This window comes from Heliangelus exortis, chromosome 3, assembly GCF_036169615.1.
Source record: "Heliangelus exortis chromosome 3, bHelExo1.hap1, whole genome shotgun sequence".
NCBI lineage: Eukaryota > Metazoa > Chordata > Aves > Apodiformes > Trochilidae > Heliangelus > Heliangelus exortis.
This window is the reverse complement of record NC_092424.1, coordinates 1,786,141-1,808,489: the sequence shown is the minus strand read 5'-3', so window position 1 is coordinate 1,808,489 and position 22,349 is coordinate 1,786,141. Positions and strand designations below refer to the sequence as shown.

Below are 22,349 nucleotides of genomic sequence, written 5' to 3'. Positions count from 1 at the left end.
GAAAAAACCAACTCTGTAGCTACTGCTCCTGTCTCCAATGAGGACAAACTTCTCTGGCCTTGAAGATGAGGGAAAAAAAACAAACCCAAACCTCACTTTGTCAGGGAAGGAAAGGTTTCAGCTGCCTCAAAGCTTTCAAATCTGTCTTTTTGTTAAGACAAAATCCTTCCCAGAAGAGGTGAACAGCCTGGTGTGTGTGAAACCTGCCTGCCAGCTGAGGTTACAGCAGCTGGTGGGGATCCCAACTTTGGTGATAAAAATATTATTCAGACACAGATGGAGAGTTTAACAGGGATGGACGATTCTGTGGTAGCTTCAAGTTGCATTGGTGGGAGAACAGATGGGAAAAAAGTGTCTTACTATTCAGAGAAAATAAAAAATGAAAGGTAAAGGGCAGTTTCGTGGGACTCTGAAGCATCTGAGAACCTAGAGAGTTTATACCCACAAGTTTGATTTACAAACAGCCTCAAAGAAAGGACTGCAGAGTTTTGTTGTTCCTTTTAGTGGAATATGGATTAAACAACCAACCAAAAATCACCAAAGCCCAAGTTTTGGTATTCAAAAGGCACAGCAGCTCTCCTGCCTCCTCTGCCAGACAGAAAACCATCAATTTGACAAGATTTCTCTCACCTTCTGGGAAGTCAGTGCTTCTAAAATCTACCTTTGATGAAACCCAAACCAACCTCAGTGACTCTGCTAAAGCCATTGGCCTAAAGTCTCAGAAATTCTGAGGCTGGAATCAAGCACCCAACAGTTCCTCCCCACCTGGGTTTTCATCTTGCTCTCAAGAAACAGGAAAAGTAAAGGGAAAATGCTCCATGTCTGACATCCCTGAGAGAATAAGCAAGTTTTACTCAGCAGCCTTTCTGAAAAGGAATCTTTTTCTATCATCAGAAATGCTCCAACCAGATTCACACGTGGAATCCAACAGATTCACAACAGATGCTCCAACAGATTCACACTGCATTTATTTTTGACACAAGGAACCAAACACATGATTTGATTCCCTTTCTCTTTTGTTTCAGAGGAGAAAATCTTTTGTGGGGCTGAAAGAACAGGGTGCTTGACTTCTGTGTCCCCACACAGGAGTTCACTGCTGAAGGAATATTTGCTGGGAATGCTCTGTGATCAGTGTTTAGTTATGGACCAACATCAAATTGCACTGCAGATCCTGGAACACTGTTCCCTTCACTTGGTCTGGGGAGAGGACTTGACAGGCAAGACATAGTGGGGAGCCTACTTTGGGAAAAAAACCTTCTGCAACTCTGCACTTGTTCTAAAAAATAAAAATAAAAATAAAAATAAAAATAAAAATAAAAATAAAAATAAAAATAAAAATAAAAATAAAAAAAACCAAAGTAAAACCAAAGTAAAAACTAAGTAAAACCAAAGTAAAACCAAAGTAAAACCTAAGTAAAACCTAAGTAAAACCTAAGTAAAACCTAAGTAAAACCTAAGTAAAACCTAAGTAAAACCTAAGTAAAACCTAAGTAAAACCTAAGTAAAACCTAAGTAAAAACTAAGTAAAACCAAAGTAAAAACTAAGAAAAACTAAGAAAAACTAAGAAAAACTAAGAAAAACTAAGAAAAACTAAGAAAAACTAAGAAAAACTAAGAAAAACTAAGAAAAACTAAGAAAAACTAAGTAAAAACTAAGAAAAAACTAAGTAAAAACTAAGTAAAAACTAAAACAAAAACTAAAACAAAAACTAAAACAAAAACTAAAACAAAAACTAAAACAAAATGTAAAATATAATATATAATAAAATATAGAATAAAATACAAACTAAACTACAAACTAAACTAAAAACTAAACAAAACTATCACTCTTGGCTCTTTATCTAAGGACAAATTAATACCAAACCCTCCCCCCCCATGATGCTGCTCTGCAGTTTCAGATGGATCCAGCTCAACCCAGAATCAGTCTGCACCCTATCACTTAATATTAAGCACCTACATCTCTTCTCCAATTTTTGTCCTAACATGTACTAAAATGCATTTTTGTTACTTATTTTTATGCCAGTGAGAATGCAGCCTCTTGCTGGAGGAACTGTAGCTGAAGTGTTCTGCAGGATATCAAGTGCCTGCACCCAGGAAGCATCAGAACATGGATTTTAAACCCCATTTTGTTCCAGAAGGAATTAGATGCAAATGTCTGGGTGATCCATTTGCAGTTATCAATCTAAATAAAAGTGAATAATAATAATAAAAAAAGACAGAAGCACACAGAAACTGTGGTCTCAGAGCTAGTGAGAAGAAAACTCACAGGGGGTTGGCATAAATCTGAGCTTGATTCCAGCATATGAAAGCACTTGCAGAAGTTTAGAGAACATCCAGAAGGTATCAAGATTTAACCAAAAATCAGTCTGGAAACCCTGAATTCCATCAGCTCTCTTTGCAAAGGCAGGTCAGAGAGAATCAAATTTGTCTATAAAGTTACCAGTATTGTTAACTATAAACCCAATTTCCAATTTTGGGAAAAAATATATTAAAGGGATCTTTAAGATTGAACCAAAAGATTCAACCAAAGATTGAACCAAAAACCAGTCTGGAAACCCTGAATCAACAAAACCAGGCAAGTTGCTACCACAGAACTACCTATTTGTTGATAATGAGGACAAAACTGGCAGGTTATACACTCTCATTCTTGAGAGACTGAGAAATCCATGCTGGAAATGACAATTTAATGCTTCATTTTTAATTCCAGTTCCTCCTAAGAAGCTTGTTAAAGCAGCATCATAGTTCAGGCTGCTGCTGTGAATTAGTACTGAACATTAAACCAAACCAAGACACAACAACTCCTAAATCTACTTAATCAAATATTTCAATGAACTGATGCTGGGAGGGAAAGGCAAAAAATGTCCTTAAATAGTTAAAAATGTTTCCATCAGCTCTCTTTGCAAAGGCAGGTCAGAGAGAATCAAATTTGTCTATAAAGTTACCAGTATTGTTAACTATAAACCCAATTTCCAAATTTGGGAAAAAAAATATATTACAGGGATGTTTAAGCCTGTCCCTTCCACATACATCACTTACAAGACATTTGTAGTACAAACCTCCAGAAAATTTTCACCTTAAAACTGACATTCCTGGGAGTCTCCAAACCATACAAAACTCAGCACCTTAAATTGATTGTTAAACATAAAATGAGGAGCAAGGCTTTAGAAAATAAAGCAACTTAGAATGATTTAATTGAACTTTAAGAACAAGCAAGACAGAAATAATTTGTATTATTTGGCAAAGATGCCACACACTTGCTTTTAGAAAAGTAACCCCCTTGCCCAGGATATTTCTTGATGAACTGACACACTCAGGTTAAACAGCAACACCTTAGAACCACCTCAGCCTAGTTTAAAAAATATTTAACCTGGCTAGTTAAAAAACCTGAGAAAATACAGTTTTATTTACATCCCAGGCACTTGTATTTTAAGTATTTTAGTATTTTTACTAAATTACACAAGTATTTTAAGGCACTTGTATATTTTAAGGCACTTGTATCTATTTTAAGATCACTTTTTTTGTTATATTAATAAAAGATGACTGAGGAGCAGGAAGGAGTGTGCCACACTGCAAAGAACCAGATCACAGCATCCTAATGAACACAACCAGCATGCAAAAATTCACCAAGAGAACCTTCTCTGTCATCCTTGCAGAACATGAGAATCCTTTATTTTGCACAGGAGGAATCCAAACATAATTTAAATGCACTATTCTGTACCCTGACTGCAATGAATTTGCATCTCCTGACCTTCTCAGAAGCACCTACAGAGAATTTAAAAATCTTCAAAAATTGGGCTGTCAGTTTTAAGTTAATCTTCTAAGACTTTATTAAGGAAAAAAAGAGACTTTTCAAGGAGCCTGGATTAAAGCCAACTCGTATGACAAACAGATCACAGGTCATGCTGTTCATGCTCTGCCACAGTACAACAGCAGCTACCACACCTGAAACTTTTTAAATATTAATAGTCACTTCCACGAATTTGAGAAGGGCAGAAGAAGAACAAGCTGAAAAAAAATTAGTTCTTTCCTTCTAGGTTTTAGAAAAGTTAGCTGGGAAGATCTGCCTAGATTTAACTGCATGCTGTATTAACTTTGTTGCTACACGAACAAATAACTGCTGGCAGGTTTAAACAAGCAAGAGAGGAGGAAAAAGTACAGGGAGAGCATTTAAAACTTCAGAGGAAAAAAAAAAAAATAAAGAGAGAGAGTCCCAACAGAAACCTGAACAGACTTACCACGGATTCTGTTCTTCCAACAACAGAAAACCACATTTTGATCTCCGGGACTACAGAGCCTTGAAAGAAAAAGAACAATTCTCCACTTCTCTTTCAGCCCTCAAACAGCAGCTACTGCTCTAGTCTGCTGGATTTTCCAAGATACCCATCAAGATAACTGGGAGCTGGATGCTATGACACAGTGGAGCATTTATCAACACCAGCTAGAACCAATACAATATTCAGAGCCTTACGTAATGCGTTCTGCTGCTCCCACTGCCATTTACTTGGGAGGCTTTATTAAACTTTGAAAACTGCTAGGAAAAAAAAAAAAAACCCCAAAAACCCAAAAAGGGAGCTCTTCTGCACAAGACAAAAACCCCTCCAAATTAAACAGGAAGCAACGTGCTGGCCCTCAGATGGCTAAAAAAAAAAAAAAAAAAAAAAATCCCATGTGAAAGCTCCCCAAAAAGTGATATATTTTTAAAGTAAACTGCATGCACACGCTGCTTCCAGATCATCTGGATTTCATAAAAACTTGAACCACAGTGTGGTTGGAGTCAGGCAGCTTTTAACATCAAAACATCTTTCGGGGTTAAAGCAACCAAATTCTGCACACGACCTCAACAAAAAGCAGGACTGTTCCCCATGCCCGACCACTCCTCCCAGCTCCATTTCCATACACCTATTGCAAAAGCTCATAAAGCTGCAGGAATATTGCTGGAAGAAAACATCCAACACCTCCAGAAGGGGGAACATCTTTTAGGATCACATCTGAAGCTGGAGAATTTTAATTTAAATGAAAATAACAATCCGAGCATTCAGCTTAAGAAATGCTGTTGGGTATTTTCCCACTTAAAAAAAAAAAAAAACAAAACAAGAAAACCCCACACCAAAAATAAAACCTGAACAACTACAACACTGTTTACAGTGCTCTGGCAGCTAACAGTAGTTTCAAAATCAAGTTGTTTTCTCTGGTGTGTAGGCATACAGCATACATGTTTACTACATGGGGGCTCAGAGGAGCCTCCAAACACCCCCTGACAGCAAAATCAGGTGAAGGAGCTGATGTGCAGCATTTCTGCTCCCTCCTGGCAGGCCTGTAAAGCATCTATTTCATGGCTACTCACCCCCTGTTTCATCAGAAATAATGCACTTCAGACATTTCACCTGCCATTAAGTGGAAAAAGGATCAAACACAGGGTTCCCCAGGGACCTAATACTTTTGTATCCTCCCTGGCTGCTCTCCTTTGGTTTTGATTTTTTACTCCAAGTGAGTGCAGGCACCCAGTACCACCAGAGTGATGCTGTCTGTCCCAAGAAGAAGCAGGTGCTGAGCATTCCAGTGCCACTTGTGTATAACCTGAGCTTCAAGTCCAATCATTTTTTCCAGTGGCAGCAGAAAAAGTGTGATGATCAGGCATTTGGTAATTGAGAATATTTGGTGAGGAAAAGGGCAAGGTATGGTATCTAATTTTCGTATTAAAAACTGTGAATCAGTACAGATTTTATCTACAAACCCTTGCAAACTAATAAAAACCCATAGAATTATCAAATGATAAATCTGTTGGATATTTCCTGGAGCACAGATCACTAGGAAAGAGTAGATTTATTTTTTTTTTCCACGATGGGTAGAAGGAAGGAAAACAGTCAGTAGGAATGACTTTTTTTTTTTTTATGATCTCTGAGCACATTTCATCCATCTCCAGACCACCACCAACCTGCATTTTACCACCTTCATCCCAACCCTGGGGAGCTCATTGAGGCTGAACAGGAAAGGCTCTGCCAGGCACAGGCATTCTCCCAACATGTTACTAAAAGCAACAGTTTTGTCACATCCCAGGGAAAAAACAATTGTTTTCCTAACCAGAGAGTTTCAGGGTTGTCTTTCCCAGGGCCACCTCTTGACCAGCTGCTGCAGTTTCTTTTGTTACAGCATTTTTGAAGCACTCAGGAAAGCAATAGTTCAATAAATGTAAGAGCAGTAACTGTGTATCTCTGACAATTATATTCTTCAAATTTAAGGTACTTTCATATGAGCATTAATAGCCAAACTTTTACTATTATGGAAGGTAGAAGAACCCAAATCTATTCTTACAGTCTATTCTTACATTTCAGATTCTATCCAGTTAATGCTTAGAAAAATTTAACAAATAGTCTGCTGGACTTCACCTTCCTCAGCCAAAGGAAAAATTAGAATTTTAATTTTTATGTTGGTAAAAGACACAACTGAGAAATGTCTGAGAATTTTTTAGTAAGTATCAACAAGATAGGAATAGAAAGAAAAACCAATCCACCCACTCTTGCTACCTTCCCAGTCACACTCATTCAATCCTCTGATCTGTTCTGCTCTGGCCAGACTGAGAAAATTAATGCCTGAGAGTTCTTCCTTTGTTGTTTTATGAAGCCTATTATGGGAAAAACATGCTACTAATTACTGAAATTAAGCAACTTGGAACCCCTTAAAATAATCCCAATTTAACTACTCCAGCAACTTGTTTCAACATCCAATGCAAGATGATTACTTCTATCCAATCAGCATCCTGCTGACTTCATATCAAGAACTTTTTATTCTGTGTACACTGAAACAAAAATCTGCCTCTTGGTTATTCCAGGAGATTTAAGGCAGAACTGGTTTCAAAATCAGGATTTCAAGATTGCTGCAGGCACAGGAGATGAAATGCAGTCACTGCCTGACCAGTATTTCTCTGCTGGATGAAGAATGCTGCTTCTATCACTGAGCACACTGAAGAAATCATGAAATTGGTTAAAAAACTTGTAACACACTTTCAAATCCAGCTTACACACTGAGCAGGGCTACAGACTGCTGATGGGGATGTCAGTTGTTAAAACAGAAGCAGCCAGCCAGCTCCAGGGGAAAACAAACTTTTTCCCCCTGCTCCCCTTGCTTCTCTCTCCATGAGAAATCAGATTTCACAGTTTAAAGTGGGGGGAAAAAAAAAAACAAAAGTTCCACTGCAGATTTTGAAACACCCAACAGAAATGCAGGTGGCAGTCAGAAGCCTGAGACACAGAAAACCTGGCACATCTTGACATCCAGCATTTGCTGCTCTCATTATTAACCCACTCCACCAAAACAGGAGCAGAACATCGTGGCACATTTTCTACATTTTTTACATTTTTCAGATTTTGTAGAGTTTCCTCAGTCACTGATTAGTTAGCAACATCCACCTGACAGCTGGAATTGCTTTACAGATGTCACAAATAAATCTTCCAGGCTGAGACCATGCAAGATTACTGTCTGAAGAGCAGATTTATGAAATGAGCAAAGTTGTAGAAAAAAATCGTGCTGTTTAGAAGCAATTACCTAGGTGAGAGAGGTGAGCAGCAGTAAAAAACCCTATTTTTCAGCCCATGCACTAAGTTGGACTGTACACAGCATTCTCAAGTCTCACACATACACAGTGAAGAGACTTTAGGAAAGCCTTGCTCTGTCTGCTGTACACCACTCATCTGCAAGAAGGATTTTTTGGGTATCACCACTGCATCATTTCTAACAAGCTTAAAACCCAAAGCTTCTGTCTGCTCTGTGACCCAGGTAGTGAAGCAAAACCCAACCAAGTGGTAGAGTCCTCCATCTGGTGGCTGGAGCTGTTATGTGCAGGTTAAATGTCAGCATCCAGTCCTAACAGACATAATTTTGGGAAGTTAGGGCAAGAGGAATACCCTCCTTCACCAAGCCACCTCATACTGTGTAATTCTTTGGAAAGAAGCAAAACTGAAGTTATAAATCTGTCCACCATGCAAAAGGTCAGCTGTTGTCTTCATAGCAGGAAGCACATCAACTTTAATATATATATTTGAATTGTTTCATTCACTAAATTAAAAAAATGTGTGTGGGTTATTTAGATAAAATGCCTTCCTGTCTTGTTCTACCAATTTTTGGCTCTGAGAAGTGAGTAGGTCTGTAGCAGGGGTTTAAATGTAAATGTAAAAGTAACTCCATCCATATTGTTTCCTCTTGTATTGTTCACATCCATGAATTTGACAGAAATATTCCCCTACCAGAACAAGAAATCTGACCAACACAACCTGCACCATACATTTTGCCATTAACATTTTCCACAGTAGGCTGATAAACAACAAAAAAAAAGAAAAGCTTTTTTAAAAAACCACTGAAAACCAAGTGACTTCCATACCTTGGCAGCAACAATGCTCAGGCCCATTCCATTTTGTTTCTTCAGTGTTACTGTGATAATTTCAGGTTCTTTCCTCAAAGGCTGAGCCTAGCAAAGAGGGAAGGAGAAAGAAGACAAGAGTTCATATTCACTGCCAGGAAAATCACTGTCCAAAGTAGTTTATCTATAACCAAAACTAGGTTATAAATGCAGCAGAATATTTCACACCCTGAGTACTATGCCTGCTACTCCATTCTAAAGGTAGAATTTTTACAATTTGATTAATATTCACATTACCAACTACTACAGCTGTCAGGAACACTACCCAGAGCTTCCAAGTTTACCCATTCTTTCTCCTTCTCTAGTTCAATAAAGAGATTATTCACAATTTAAAAAGTAACAGGTCTATAAAAATACAATATATTTTCATGAAAAACTGAAGTTTGGACTCAGCAGAGGTGAGGGTGATCTACAAGGAGCTCAATTTTTAGTGCTGCATCTAGAAGGTAAATAATTCCACCAAGATATTAAGAGGCCAATTAATTTCAAAGGCAGAGCTAAAGCCTTGAAAGTTGCAAAAAAAATTTCACTTCTGAAAACTCCATTAACTAAAACACAGGTCAGGCCCCTAAACATGTTTAGTTATTTTTTTATTTATCTTTTCATCACTTCCAGCTCCCTCTACTCAAAAAGCTGCCAGCACTGCCTTCATGGGGTGAAGCATGCAAGTTACACCCTAGCTTCAACTCAAATTAAAACTTGCAAGTTCCAAAAGACCCAACATAAGCAAAATAAATTTATTTTTTTTAAAAAATTAGCATTTTTTTATTAAGTTCAAGTACTAGAGAAGTGAGAAATTTTTAAGCTAGGAGTATTTTAGCACCCCTGTGCCAAGGGTGGCAGAAGAACAGAATCTGTTCCTCCTTTATTTAGAATTTTTTTTCCCTTAATTTAGGTAGAAACATTACTAAACTAATTCAACAAAAAGCCTACAGACTGGAAAAGGCAAGCCACTGGGAACAACTTTACCATTACTCTACATTGAATTTTTCTCTTGGTCTAAGAAAAGAAATTCTTAATAAAAATGTGATAAGGACTTTCTAGCCTGGGCAATTCCCAGTAGTGAAAATATTTAGGGAGGGGGAAAAAAAAAAGAAAAATAACAAAACCCCCCACAAATGTCACAGCTATAAACCAAATTATGTGCTTACTGTTCAGATTATGCAGCCATGTTACACCAAGAGGTGATCTGGGAACTGGCAGCAAGATAAAAGAGCTGCAGAACTCTCCAGCTGAGAGGTGAGTGATCAGATCAGGTATCTGAGCAGTCTCACAGGGTAAGAATTTTCATGGATGAAAGCCACAGCATCCTCCTCCTGAGTTCTTTTCCAGAACTCTACCTTTCCTTAGGAACAGCAAGTACCTAGTGTAACTTCAGAGGATTTTTGTTGCCACTAGCTCTAAAAAAATGCATTTATTGAGAGCAACAAAGGGAGGAGGAAAAGCGTGGTATCTGAAGAATGTCCCTGCAATATTCTCCTCAGCCAGATGCCTGTTTCCTGAGCCCCCAGAGCATGGCTTATCAGCTGATAAGGCTCTTTCAGTCACCCAGATTTAGGAGATGCTCTCTTCTGCAAAGTAAACATGGTCTGTGGGCCACTGCAGCATAAAGTCATCTAACAGAGGTCAGGTTCTCAGAAAGAAAATAAATCCTTCAGTCCCTCTGAAAAGTGAACAGAGAAAGCCTCAGGAACACAGGTAAACTCTGGGTTCAAACTGACCTTCCTGCTTTCACTGGAATACTAATTACCAACATGAAGCTATTTCTCTAAAAATTGTTTCACATCAAGCCACCATGTTTAGACAAACATTAAATAGGGAAGAAATTTGCTGAGGAGGAAAACAGTGCTGGAATTAACTGTAAGCAGATGAAAAATACCATTATCTTTCAGAATAATATGCATTTATCTCCAGCAATAGTCCAAAGTGCCACTTACTGTAATTCCAAGCACAATTGTTGGAGACTCTGCTTTGGCAAGCTATGGGCTTTTTTAACTAGAAAAGGGCAAATCCATATCTTATGGGAGGGGTATGTAATGAGACACAGACATTTTTTAAAATTAAGAAAGTCCTTTCTTCTCCTCATGTGGGAGGAACTCTTTTTAAAAGACAAACATGGAAACTTTCTGTTTCCATGCAAATTCTTGACAAGCCACGTAAAGAAATCCAAAATGCCTTGGACAAGACACTTATTGCCACTGTCCTTTCCTCTCCTCTGCAAAGGGATTAACCAGCCTGGAGGAGATGTTAGGTAGCATGTTAAAAGCAGGATGGTGGCTTGTTTCACATCAACCCAAGCTGGTTTGCAGCTTGTATGCACTAAAGGAGCCTCCAGAAAAGCTGGAGAGGGACAAGTGACAATTCTTGACTGAATGAACACTTACAAGCTCAGCATTCTCATGTGAGAGGTGACTTTCATAGTCTGCACCTTCAAAGTATATTGTCCATGTGCCTGGTGACCTTGAGTGAGGTGTCAGCCTACAAAAACCTAAGGAGAAAGTGACATCAACATTGTTATTTCCTCAAAAGCTTAAAAAATTCAAGTATCCTGCCAGAAAGAAATACCAAATAGCAGTATTTATCTTTTTATACTCATTAGTACCTGGGATGTTGCATCTCAGATGCCATAATGCCCATCACTGCAATTTTATGGCATCCACAAAATTCTGGTTCTGTAGTTGCTGTTTCTGGGAAACATGGATTTAAAAGCACTACAAGATCACAGAAAACTCAGGTGCTTGAAAATATTCCTTGTACCAAGCAGACTCAAGTGGGACATGAAACACCAAGTAATCTTTCACAAGATTTTAAAAAAAAAAGTAGCCACAACAGCTCTGTAACTTGCTGTACTTCAAAAACTCTGATGTTTCCTGATGTTTTTCTTTTAAATCAATGAATTCAGCTTTTCTGTTAATGAAGTTGGAACCACCAACTACAAAACTTCATGCAGGACAGACTAAGTCTGCTTTGTCAATAGCCTCCTGTGCTCTCTTACCTGCTGTGACATCCCTTTAATAACTTTTTTAACAACTGCTTTTAAAGCAGAAAATTATTAAGAAATTTGGTAACAGGAATGCTTCTAATAAAATTAACCAGTACAAGATAAGGATTATAATTTGTTCATTCATTATAAATGCTCTGAGGGCCTCCCCCACTTTACCCTCCTCAAGTTTAGGTCACTTCTCAAATTTTGTTGGGACTCTACATGCCAAAACCATACATTCTGATGTTTATGGACATGAGAGGAACTAAGCTCCTGGTTATGTCATACGGATGCAGCTGATGACAAAAAAAAAGTACTTGACAATTAATCCACCTCAGCTTTAAAAGTAAGTTGACTGGAACTTCTGAAGCACTAGAGAAGTTACATTTACATCAATTTTTGCTGCCCTAGCACCAAAAAAATCAAAAAAAGCTCTGGAGCAAGGACAAAACAAAGTTTCAGCAGGCACTGGTCACTCAGCACTGCTTGGTTTTATTCACCTTGAAAGTGAATGAAAAGGACAGGGAGAAAGGGTAAGGATGAAGAATTCCTGACTACTTTTTATGGGTTGCAAAATCAAACACTTAAAGAAGACAGCACAAAAAGACTGAAACAAAGATAAAGTGCTTCACATTTAACTCAAATATTTCACATTCTGTGCTCACCACATCAAACAAAGTTCCCTGTAGAGTGACAAAAGAACTAACCTCTCTGACAGAGTGGGTCTAAAAATTCTTGTAAACCACTTGGCACATTTCTGACCACATCACAGGAATAACCATCTTCTGGTAGAAGAAAAGGCAGCTGTAAGTCAGGATCTTCTTCCAGCTGGACCTCCCTGCCATCACTGCGAGCCAGTTCATCAGCTGTGTTTTCTGCAACAGTCACTACATTCTCTATCAATTCCTGGACAGAAGGCAGAAAGACATTGTTACCATCAAGGGATAATTCTCACCAAGCAAAAAGTGTTTCTATGTTCTTCTGCATATCCCAATTTATTCAGAAAAAATGCACAATGGGCTCTTCCCTCTTCTCCAGCACTTCCTCCACTTTTCTGTGACCTCACCTCTCATGCCTCATGTCATGAAAGGATTCACTTCTTATATGGAGGAAAAAAAATAGCTATAGGCAAAAAAAAGATCTAAGGAGGAATTCTCTGAGCATTCAGTCTTTTCCAAGTTGCACACTCTGCCTTAAGAACCAAGAACTCACCCCAGGTCTGACCCCTCACTACCTCTGAATGAGCAGGGAGCATATTTTTTCCTCTAGTTAACCAGAATTCCTTCTGGAAGAGAACTCACCCCAGAGATACAAATAAGCTTTGGCTGGCATCAGGACAACTACTGCAATTACCTGAAGCTGCTTCAAATATTATATTTTGATTCCTTTACTACAAGTATTTGCTTTACCAAAGATTCAGAGGTGATTTCCAGTCCCTTTCTTCAGCTTGGTTTCCAAGACCACCTAAAGTTGGGTCTTAAATCTCATCCCAAGTCTGACTAAGAAGCAACTGGGAAGCTGTAAGCTTGATCCAAACATTTTATTACTGGAGCCCAACGCAGAACAGGGTTGAGAAAAACCAATCTGAATGTTCTCATCTGAATGCTCAGCACATTTCCAGGGGGAAGTCAAATAAATCCAGCCAGTCTTTAGAAGTGGTCTTTGAGCAGGGCTTTGCTGCCATAAAAGGTGCTAAATTTTAAAAGAATTTTATCAAATTGAAGTATGTAGAAGTAAATACACTTCTGTTCCTTTGAACTAATCCCAAGCCTTGGATTTATTTCAGATTTGGCAGCAAGAAGTCAGAGCTTGAGTGTACAAGTCTTTTTAACACTTCAGTGCAAGAGGACAACCTGGCTGTACTGTATTCCTCCTCTGACCCAAAGACCACCTCTCAAACCTAGCCCTGTACTTCTTTGGAGGTCCCTTAAGAGCAAGAACAATAAACTGTGGAATTCCACCTCTGTGTAAACAGAAAATACAAGCTATGTTCTTCAGCAAAAGACTATTTTGGCAGCCAGTTATACAAAAATATAACCAAGCTACATGTTAATTCTTTTAGTGCCACTGCAGTAGTGCATGATCCTATAATAAACACCAGTTCTGAAAACTGAAAATATATATTTATATACACTTCTACATACATGATTCATGTAGCAATCTGCCCATCAAAGGACAGGGACTCGAGATTCATGAATTTCTACATCCCACATGTAAAAGAAACTCAGTGTTTCTGCTTCTTGCATTTCATTTCCAGAGTCAAGAGTTCAATCTTTGTTCCTCTGGTTAAGCATAGAACTGGTTTTTGGGACTACTCCATGCACATCTCTACTGCCTTACTGGAATTCACCCACAAATGGTGGGAGGTGCAGTGGTGACACCTCTCTGAGCACCTCAACATGCAGTGTTTTACCCTAAATCCCAACTCAGAGCAAGAGCTTCCTGGCAACATCCTGCTGAGTGGCAGTGAAACCCTGACCCACCACACCAGAGGAAAGCTGATACCACCCAAACTTCTTGTTGTATGGAGAGCAGAATGCCCACTCTGACTCTTCTGGTAACCATTCCAGACCAATCAACCATTTGCAGTGGTTTTACTCTGGTAATATGGGAAATATCAGCTCTGGTAAACAGCAGAGACTTACGGTGGGGATGAGGGGTTCATCAGGAGCACAGTGATAGTTCTGCAACAAAGCTTGGAGCTGCAGAGAATTCAGCTTAAAACAAGTACTGTTAATATTTGGAACATCTGCATGTGAATACTTGTCCATGGTAAGCAATGTGGTTGCCTAGCACAGGAAAAAAAAGAAAAAAAAGACAAATTCAAACCAGAATGAAACCTCAAGCCTTATTGCTGAGTTTGCTTAACATGAGAGGATGAGACAAAGCAAGCCAGGTTTGTTCCTGGTTTATCCTAAAACCAACTACTACATCCATCTCTTTTTTATCTACAAGATGAATTAATACTACTACTATCATTAATAAGGTGTAACAGCTTCTCAGCTCCCCTTCTCATCCCTGTCCAGCACAGTTACAGCTCAGTCTCAGCCATGAAACAGCAAGCTGCTTCAATTCACCAATTAATTATTCACTTCACTTCTAACTTGAATATTAAGCATTTGGAAAGATGTTTCCTGGTTTTGCCTCCTCCTCTCTCAGTGTTCATCAGAAATACACAGACTCACCTGCACTATTCTGCTGAGGTGGCAATCAGCAGCCAATTCCAAACCTTGTTTTTCTGCCCAGGCTTCAATGTGGCCCAGCTGCTGCCTGACAATAGCTCCCCAGTAATGGGAACAGAGCCCTGAATCTGGAGCAGTCACCAATCTGTTAAAGAGCCACATGTTGATAAAGTGGAAGAGCTGGGAGAAGAGCTGGATGGTCAGGGCAGCATTCACCCTACATCTTCTCAAGAGGGACATGGCCCCAGTCAGGGTATGCAGCACATCATCTGAAGAGAGAAAACAACAGGGAAATCCCATTTATCTACTGCAAAACCTCCCCAAAACAACCCCCAACTCACAACTTGGCCATAAATAATAAATACAGTGGCATTTAGATTAGATGACACCTAGGGCTTCCCCTCCAAACTAAATTATTCCATAGGTTTTAACCCAATATAGATGATTTGGATGTCATTATTGTTCTTTCTCTCATCATCCACACAGAACTGATCCAAACCATTCTCAAGGGTTAAGGCAATTCATAAATCACTGTTAAGAAAAAGGAGGGTTTAGAAAACACAAGATAATGTCAAGTAGACTAACCTATTTTAGGCCTCTGAGGATTATTTTCCTCTGGATCATCCAGGAATGCTGGCATGTAGTTGTTGAGCTCAGACTGCAGACAATGAACCAGATACCTGGAAGGGAAAGGGAAAAAAATAGAAGAAATTTTAAAATCCTGTATGTGTTCCTTATGAAAACTTGTAAAGAAATGGGATCTATCAAATTACAAGATGAAATCACAGTGTTATGTGTGACCAAATCATAGAACCAAATAATACTTTTTAAGAAGGCCAGAGACTCCAGTTCTCTCATCCCTTTCCTAAAAATGCTGGAAAATTAATTAAGTTGTGAGGGAACAAATCCATCCACTGAATACAATACTGCCAGCACCCTTGGAAGTGAAGGTCAGATTCTACATACAGTGATGCTGTCAGCCCAAATTTTGGTACTAAGATTGCAAAAAAATATTTTTTTCCAAACACAACTGCACTTTTCTCTGTTCTAAAACTGACCAAAAAAAAAAGTAAATAAAATATGCTGACTCCACGTTGTTATCTCTGTTCAAGGACCCTTTTCTCAGGGGACTTCCCTCTCCCATTGGGTATTTCAATTTTTATTTTGATCAGCACTGTAACTGCCTGAGCTGGATAGCATGGGTTGATTTTATCCCAAGCCAAAAGCTGTCTACACAGTTTTAAGAAAAAACTGTAGGGGGAAAAAGACCCCAAATAAATAAAATTTAAAAAATCACTGTGCAAATTGCTATTTATAAAAATGATGAAAGGAGCAGAGTAAGAATATAAACAGAACCCTTTAGAGACCCATAAATATTTAAGAAAACCCCCCTTTTCTCACATCTCCATAAAAACTTCAAATTAAGAGAAAGCAATCAACACAAACTAAATTTAACTAACATTTCCCTAAAATTCAGCTAACATGAAACTCCTGGCCCAGCCCAGTGATGCATAAAAAAAAATAATCTCTCTAAAGAATGGAGTCCAGCCTCTCTAATAAGTCCTCCTCTCAGGTATTTAGCAATCCACAGAAGTCACTTTTGCTCCACCTAAAATTTGGCAAAAATGTGACTTTATTCTAAAATCCACAGAGATATAGAATGTGTTAAGTGAAAAAGAAGTTTGATAGCCTTACTTGAATGCCATTTGAACCAAGTGTGCCAAAACATCTTGTGCATCCACAGTGATCCTGCTGAGGTCTCTGTCTTGCTTTATGAAATTCAGTAACTCAGATGCATTTGCCATCCAGAAGGCAAGTGCCCCAGCAATGTTCTTCTGTTTCTGGAAGGAGAAAGAAGCAAGAAATAATATAGAGAACTAGTTTCCTGATGAAAGCAGGGCAACTTAAAAAAAAACAGGCTCCAAAAGATAGACCAGTACCTTTCCCCATGTCACCAAACACCTCTCAGATACCAGATATTTGCAGAACGTTGACACGCAAGATTGCAATTGCTGTAAGTGTTCAATTTTCAGGTGTTGACTGAACAGACAAAATTCTGTAGAGTTTCCAACAGCCATATCAATAAAGCCATGGCATAAGCATCAAGTTATGGAGTGCAAAAAGCTTAGCAGAATATCTGGTAATCTGGGCACTTTTGATGTTCAGTGCTGCCCGCTGCCACCCCGAGCCTGGTTGGACGCCAGGTGATCCAGCATCAAGTACTGATCTATCTCACCATCTCCCGACCACAAATGCCAGGCCAGGCAACCTCAGATGAAATCCAAAGAATAGGAACCACAAACAAAAATAGTAACGAAGAAAAAAAAAAAAGGAAAAAGAAAACGAAGGGAAGAAAAGAACATTTTGGTCATTTCATATCCACATTGAAGTGCGTTAAGCAGAAATTATGGAATGCCGTAAAAGTTGCAAAGTCAAAAAAGGATTTTAGTACTGCATGTTCCAGTTGCTGAATGAGTGTTATGAACTGTTCAAGTCCAGCTTTTTGAGTATTGTATTTTGATATGGAAGCAGCATGAGAAACTGAGCTAAGCCAACGTAGCTAGGATCAGTTCCCAGCAGGGTGTCCTACCTGATCAACCTGGTCTACCTCCTGGAGAAAAACGGACGAAGGAAATCAAACAGAATAGAAGAAAGAAACTTGTGAACAATCATGATAGCTTTAGAAATCAAAACACTAAATATGAAGGCACAACACTTATGGTCACAGTTAAACACAGATGCATTCATCAGTAGCTACGATGCGACTGAGCCCCTTTTAAAATAAAAAGGAATGGTTTTCACAGGACTAGGAGCACCACGGCTGAAGTGCCCACAAGTGAATCCAAGGAATGCCCTGGATTAGCTGACATCCCAGGCTAGTTGGGTTATTCCATGCTCAGTGCACCACAGAAACCCCACAGAACTTTGTTGTGGCTGATGGGGTCATTATCTGTCCAAGGAACAGATCCAAGGAGCTCTTTGCCCATGCTGCTGCAATGAAGACAATGTACAAACAAACACAAAGGGGGACAGAAAATCCCCACCAGAAAGCAAAACAGAACACAAACAAATCAAACCAAAAAAAACATAAAATGTCTAGGACAAATTTAATACATGGGTTTTCAATTAAAGAACAAAAAGACTGTTTTAAACAAAATAAAGTCAAACGAAATACCACCCTAAGCTTCTTAAAATGCCAGGAGATAAATCTACACTGAGCTGGGCAAACAAACAAACAAAAAAAACCCCACCAGATATGTTTGTCTAATTATTGAAAACTGAGCTCTTTATTCTTTTGGCTTTCTATTCAGATCACTCTCCCCCACCTGCAATGCAGTGAGCTCAGATGCAAAAGTTTGATGTGTCCTTTGCTGCCACTGCTTTAATTTTAGTTAGACCTCAAAAAACCCAAACTGTCACTGCTTTTTTGTTGCTTCTCTTCTTCCAACCAAGGCACTCTGAACTGACTGGAATTGTGCTGGCACAGAATGAAAGGAGACACTTGTACAAATGTTAAAATTTGTACAGGATCAGAAATGCCACAGAATTAGCTGAAAATAAATAATCAGGATCCAAAAAAAAAAAAAAAAAAAAAAAAAGGCTTTTTATATGAATTAATTTTCTACTCCTAGATTTTCACTGAAGAGCAGAGCCTTCCTCATAGGTGTCTCCAATTTTATCCCTATTCTATCTGTAATCTTCTACAATACTTACATTAATGCAAAGATGACAAAGTCACAGACTTTATTATTTGTTAGCAAGTACTCCTTGAGTAACTTCTGAAAGCTATCAAGTCTCATGATCTAAACAGGCAAAATCAGGACCTAAACAAGTTATCTTACTCCCAGAAGAGCACAAGAGGACTTGCACATTCCCTCTACTCCCATTTTGGGTGCCTCTCCCCTTGTCTCCCATCTTTGTCTTTCACATCCTCAGATCCCTCTAAGTGAGGATGTGCTTTTCAGTCAAGATATAAAAAATCCCAACCTGTTGTGATAGAGCTAATTGTTCCCTGGCAATTTACCAGTGGCACCCATCCCTCTAAACTCTCATCCTACAACCTAGAGGAAGGAATTTGACTTAGCTTAGCTCGTGCTGCTTACACTGCATTAAACCAGGTCCAAACTAAAGCCATTTTCCTGGTTTGTCTTTAGAGTCAAAGCATTGCTTTGTCTCCACCCCATCAGCCTTCAAACTGACTGAAGTTTTCCTCTTTCATCACAGTTGTAATTTCCCCCCTTTCCTTCAGCTTCTTCAGCTGAAACATTTCTTCTGATCCCCAACACTCTTCAGTTTATTTTTTGCAAGGAGATAAAACCTCTCCCAAATCACAAACACTGCTTCCTTGTTGGCATCTGCCCTAAACTTTGGGCTGAGGATCAGATTGCAGCTACAGAGATTTCAAGGCTGTAGAAATGGCCTTTCAAAAAACCAGACATTCCCAACATCTGCCTTCAACATTTTCACAGGACTATTAGAAAGAATATATTAAAAACACTTGGCTTGCAACAACCACAAGGCTCAACTTGATTTGGAAAGCCCTTCCCAGTGCTGTAAAAGAGTATTTTCACAGATAATCTATTTTATAGCTTTGATACCTTTTCTTTTTGTGAAAACTGATGCTTGAGGCTGTCTCTCCAGTGCCTCCTACCAGCCACACAGCTCTGTTTTAGCTGAACACAAAGACAATGCTGAGCTTTAACTTTGCTTTCCCACTGCACCAATCCCTTTCACCCCAAATCTTTTGGGGTCATTGGTACCAGTTTACATGGGTTTTACAAACAGAGTCACCTCCTCTGATTCAGCCCTGTGCCTTCCAGATTGTATCTGGAGCCTACCCTGGAACTGTTGGGTTTTTTCCCATTCTCCCAACCAAGTTGCTTATGCTCAGGCTCTTTGCATGTTCACTACTCTCACACTCTCCCCACTGACTTGAATAAAATCACTCTTCCACAGCTTGATTTTTATTTTTTTTTACTGCAGAGCCTGAATACTAAACTTTTGATAACATCTGAAGTTTATCAAATATCCATCAAGACTCCAAGCAAGGTACAACTAACTCTTCACTTCATACTCAACCCAACTTTCAAGCTCTCAGAACTTACACAAAAGGATTCTCTTTGCTTTCTGACTGCCAAGTGCCTTCAACACTGGCATTTTCTCCCATTTTTTTTCTTGTAGAAGGTGGGAGTTTGTTGTAACTGCTAACAGAACTAAACATAACACTCTCCCTACTGAAAACTCCACTAAACCTTGGCAAAACCTCACCAAATGCTGAGCAGTTTTGGTTTGTTGTGACCCTCATGTCACTCTCGTGCTGTTATTTGTCTCTTTTCCCCTCAATCAGCCTCTTGTGCAACACTTGGATCATAAATTCTCTAAAGCAGGATTGATGTGTTTGTTATGCTTGCACAGTGCCTGGCACAGCAGGGTCCCTGCTGTACCCAGGCTGTTGCAGCAGTACTTTTTGGAACAAATGTATGTGTTTTGGTAAATAAAGAAATACATTCCGATTTCTCCTCTGAGAAAAACCTGCAGGCAAAGAAATCACCATAATAATTATTACTAGATACCTGAACTAGCACTCTCTTCTTAGGAAATGACCATTACATTTCACACAGTGCAGGGTGTTGTCTGATTTCACAGGCAACCCATTGCACCTTATCCTGCTTTCCTACACAAAATAGATCTCCCTCTGTGCTTCTTTAGAAGCCTTGCATTTAATACCAATGCCATCAGTCTACATATATAATACTGGAATACTTGAGGACTTGTATTTCCCATTAAAAAGCAACTGTCTCAGTTTTGCTCTAAAATCCCAGGTGTATTACCATTTTTGAAGTTACAGAAGTTATAAAAGTAAGGGGATCAAAACTCAAAAGTCATGTTTCTTTGTATGGTCAAGCCCCAAGCAGTGCAAACAACTGCTGGCTGCATGATATTCATTAATAAGCACCTCCAGCTTGTCTCACATGAGCCAGGAATGCCTGCAAAGATCTTACCTTCTAGGGGACAGAAGAAAAACTTCTCCTCAGAGCTTCTTCAGAGCAACAGCCCCTCCCTAACCTCCCACATTGCTCAGGAGAGCTTTTTACCCCTACTTTCATCATTAACACAAAAGCAAACCCTTCTCACAGAGTCACAGAATGGTTTGGGGTGGAAGGGACCTTAAAGCTCCTCCAGTCCCAACCCCATGGGCAGGGACACCTCCCACAGCCCAGGGTGCTCCAAGCCCCATCCAACCTGGGCTGAGACTCTGCCAGGGATGGGGCAGCCACAACCTCCCTGGGCAAACTCTTCCAATACCTTAACTACCCTCATGGTGAAGAATGTTTTTAACCTTAAGCTCCTCTCTTTGTATTTAAAAACCTTACCCCTTGTCCTGTCCCTCCCCTCTCTGATGGACAACTCAAGCTTCTGCCCCTTAACACGAGTTGGTTCAACACTAAGAAAGCTACCAGCCAATCCAGCAACGTGTGTTTGAACCCTTGGACAAGGTTTGTTGCAGAGCAAACTCACCTGTATGACTCCTTCCATCATGTTCACCATCTTGTTGACTATTGCAATGACTTTGTGAGTACGTTCAGTGGGGGTGATGTCAGGTCTGTACTGGCTCGACAATACATACCGACAGGTCATGTACAGAACATAGGTAGGGGACAGCTTGAAGTGAACTGTTGAGCTATTTGTGTAGTTTATAATGGCAGACAAAAAGGCATCCTCAGCTGCAGAGGAAGAGGAACACAAAAAAGGGTCATCACACAGAAACACAAAAAAGCCATCAAGGCACAAAGAGAAAACGAAACAACGGAATAACGGGGGGCTCCGAGGGTTTCTTTTTGGAGGGGGAGCTGGGGAGAGAGGAGTAACACAGGATTTCAGCTCTAAATTACTAAATCCTAAGGTTACTTCAGCACAGTAACAATGCACTTCTACAGAAAGCTAGAAAATCTGAATTTTAGGAAACATTTCTGTATTATTTCCTATCTCGTTGTTGAAAACGTACATCGTGAAGGGACCAAACAACAAGGCTTCCCTTCCATTCTATTCCTACAAAGCTCCCTGATTTTATATCTATTTTATACTCATAGAAGTTTCTTTGCTCACTCACAAATTTATTTAGTTTCCCATATTTGAAGTCTGGGCAAATTTCTGGTGTGTTATTTTTTTGCTCTTAAAAACATGGGGACCAAGAGAACAAAATATGAAGCTTTAAATGAAAATTCAGATTTTATTCAAAAAGGGATTTACTCACAGCTTTCCCTGAATTCAATACTGGCAGGTAGTATCAGCTCTGGTCCATGGGTATCCTGAGGTCTAAAGAAAGAGGAAAAAAATTGAACCACACACATGGGTGGTATAATTTCCACTGTAAAAGGACAGATTTTTCCAAATGCACTGGCTCCAAACACTGGCACAACATCTTTCCCCCCTATTTTTTTTTTCTTTAGAATCATTCAAGCTGTATTTGCCCACAGCAGAAAGAGATGGAATAAAAGCTGCATGAACTGAGCAGCCTGGGTTATTCATGAACATCCCCTTCCAGTTCCAGCAGGGCAGAGTGAGAGGCTCAGTTTGCCACCTGCCACTGACTCAAATAACAAATTATTCCTGGACACAAAAAAAAGTAAAGGAAGCTTCACACAAAGCATCAGCTTAGTTCCAACAAATGAATATTTAATGCTCCCAAAAGTGATGAGAACTTGGTCAACCCCTTTGGCCTTTCTTATGGTAAGAAGAAAAAATCCAAATCCAAAATCCAAAATCCAGC

General features: G+C 39.3%; 1 protein-coding gene across 32 annotated transcripts in view; it reads right to left on the bottom strand.

Annotated features, from left to right (window-relative positions):
- Positions 1–22,349, bottom strand: part of AFDN (afadin, adherens junction formation factor) — a 117,068-nt gene that overhangs the window by 34,026 nt on the left and 60,693 nt on the right. For 18 of the 32 annotated variants that reach the window (XM_071738845.1, XM_071738859.1, XM_071738870.1 and 15 more), the window contains 10 exons: positions 21,834–21,895; positions 21,098–21,303; positions 17,169–17,189; positions 16,274–16,419; positions 15,164–15,258; positions 14,582–14,847; positions 14,042–14,185; positions 12,104–12,302; positions 10,798–10,901; positions 8,375–8,461 (listed from right to left, as the gene is read on the bottom strand). In XM_071738845.1, coding sequence (XP_071594946.1) covers positions 8,375–8,461; positions 10,798–10,901; positions 12,104–12,302; positions 14,042–14,185; positions 14,582–14,847; positions 15,164–15,258; positions 16,274–16,419; positions 17,169–17,189; positions 21,098–21,303; positions 21,834–21,895 — 1,330 coding nt within the window. The remainder of the gene's footprint in view (positions 1–8,374; positions 8,462–10,797; positions 10,902–12,103; positions 12,303–14,041; positions 14,186–14,581; positions 14,848–15,163; positions 15,259–16,273; positions 16,420–17,168; positions 17,190–21,097; positions 21,304–21,833; positions 21,896–22,349) is intronic. The other 14 variants (XR_011724876.1, XM_071738849.1, XM_071738860.1 and 11 more) reach the window with 1 other exon arrangement.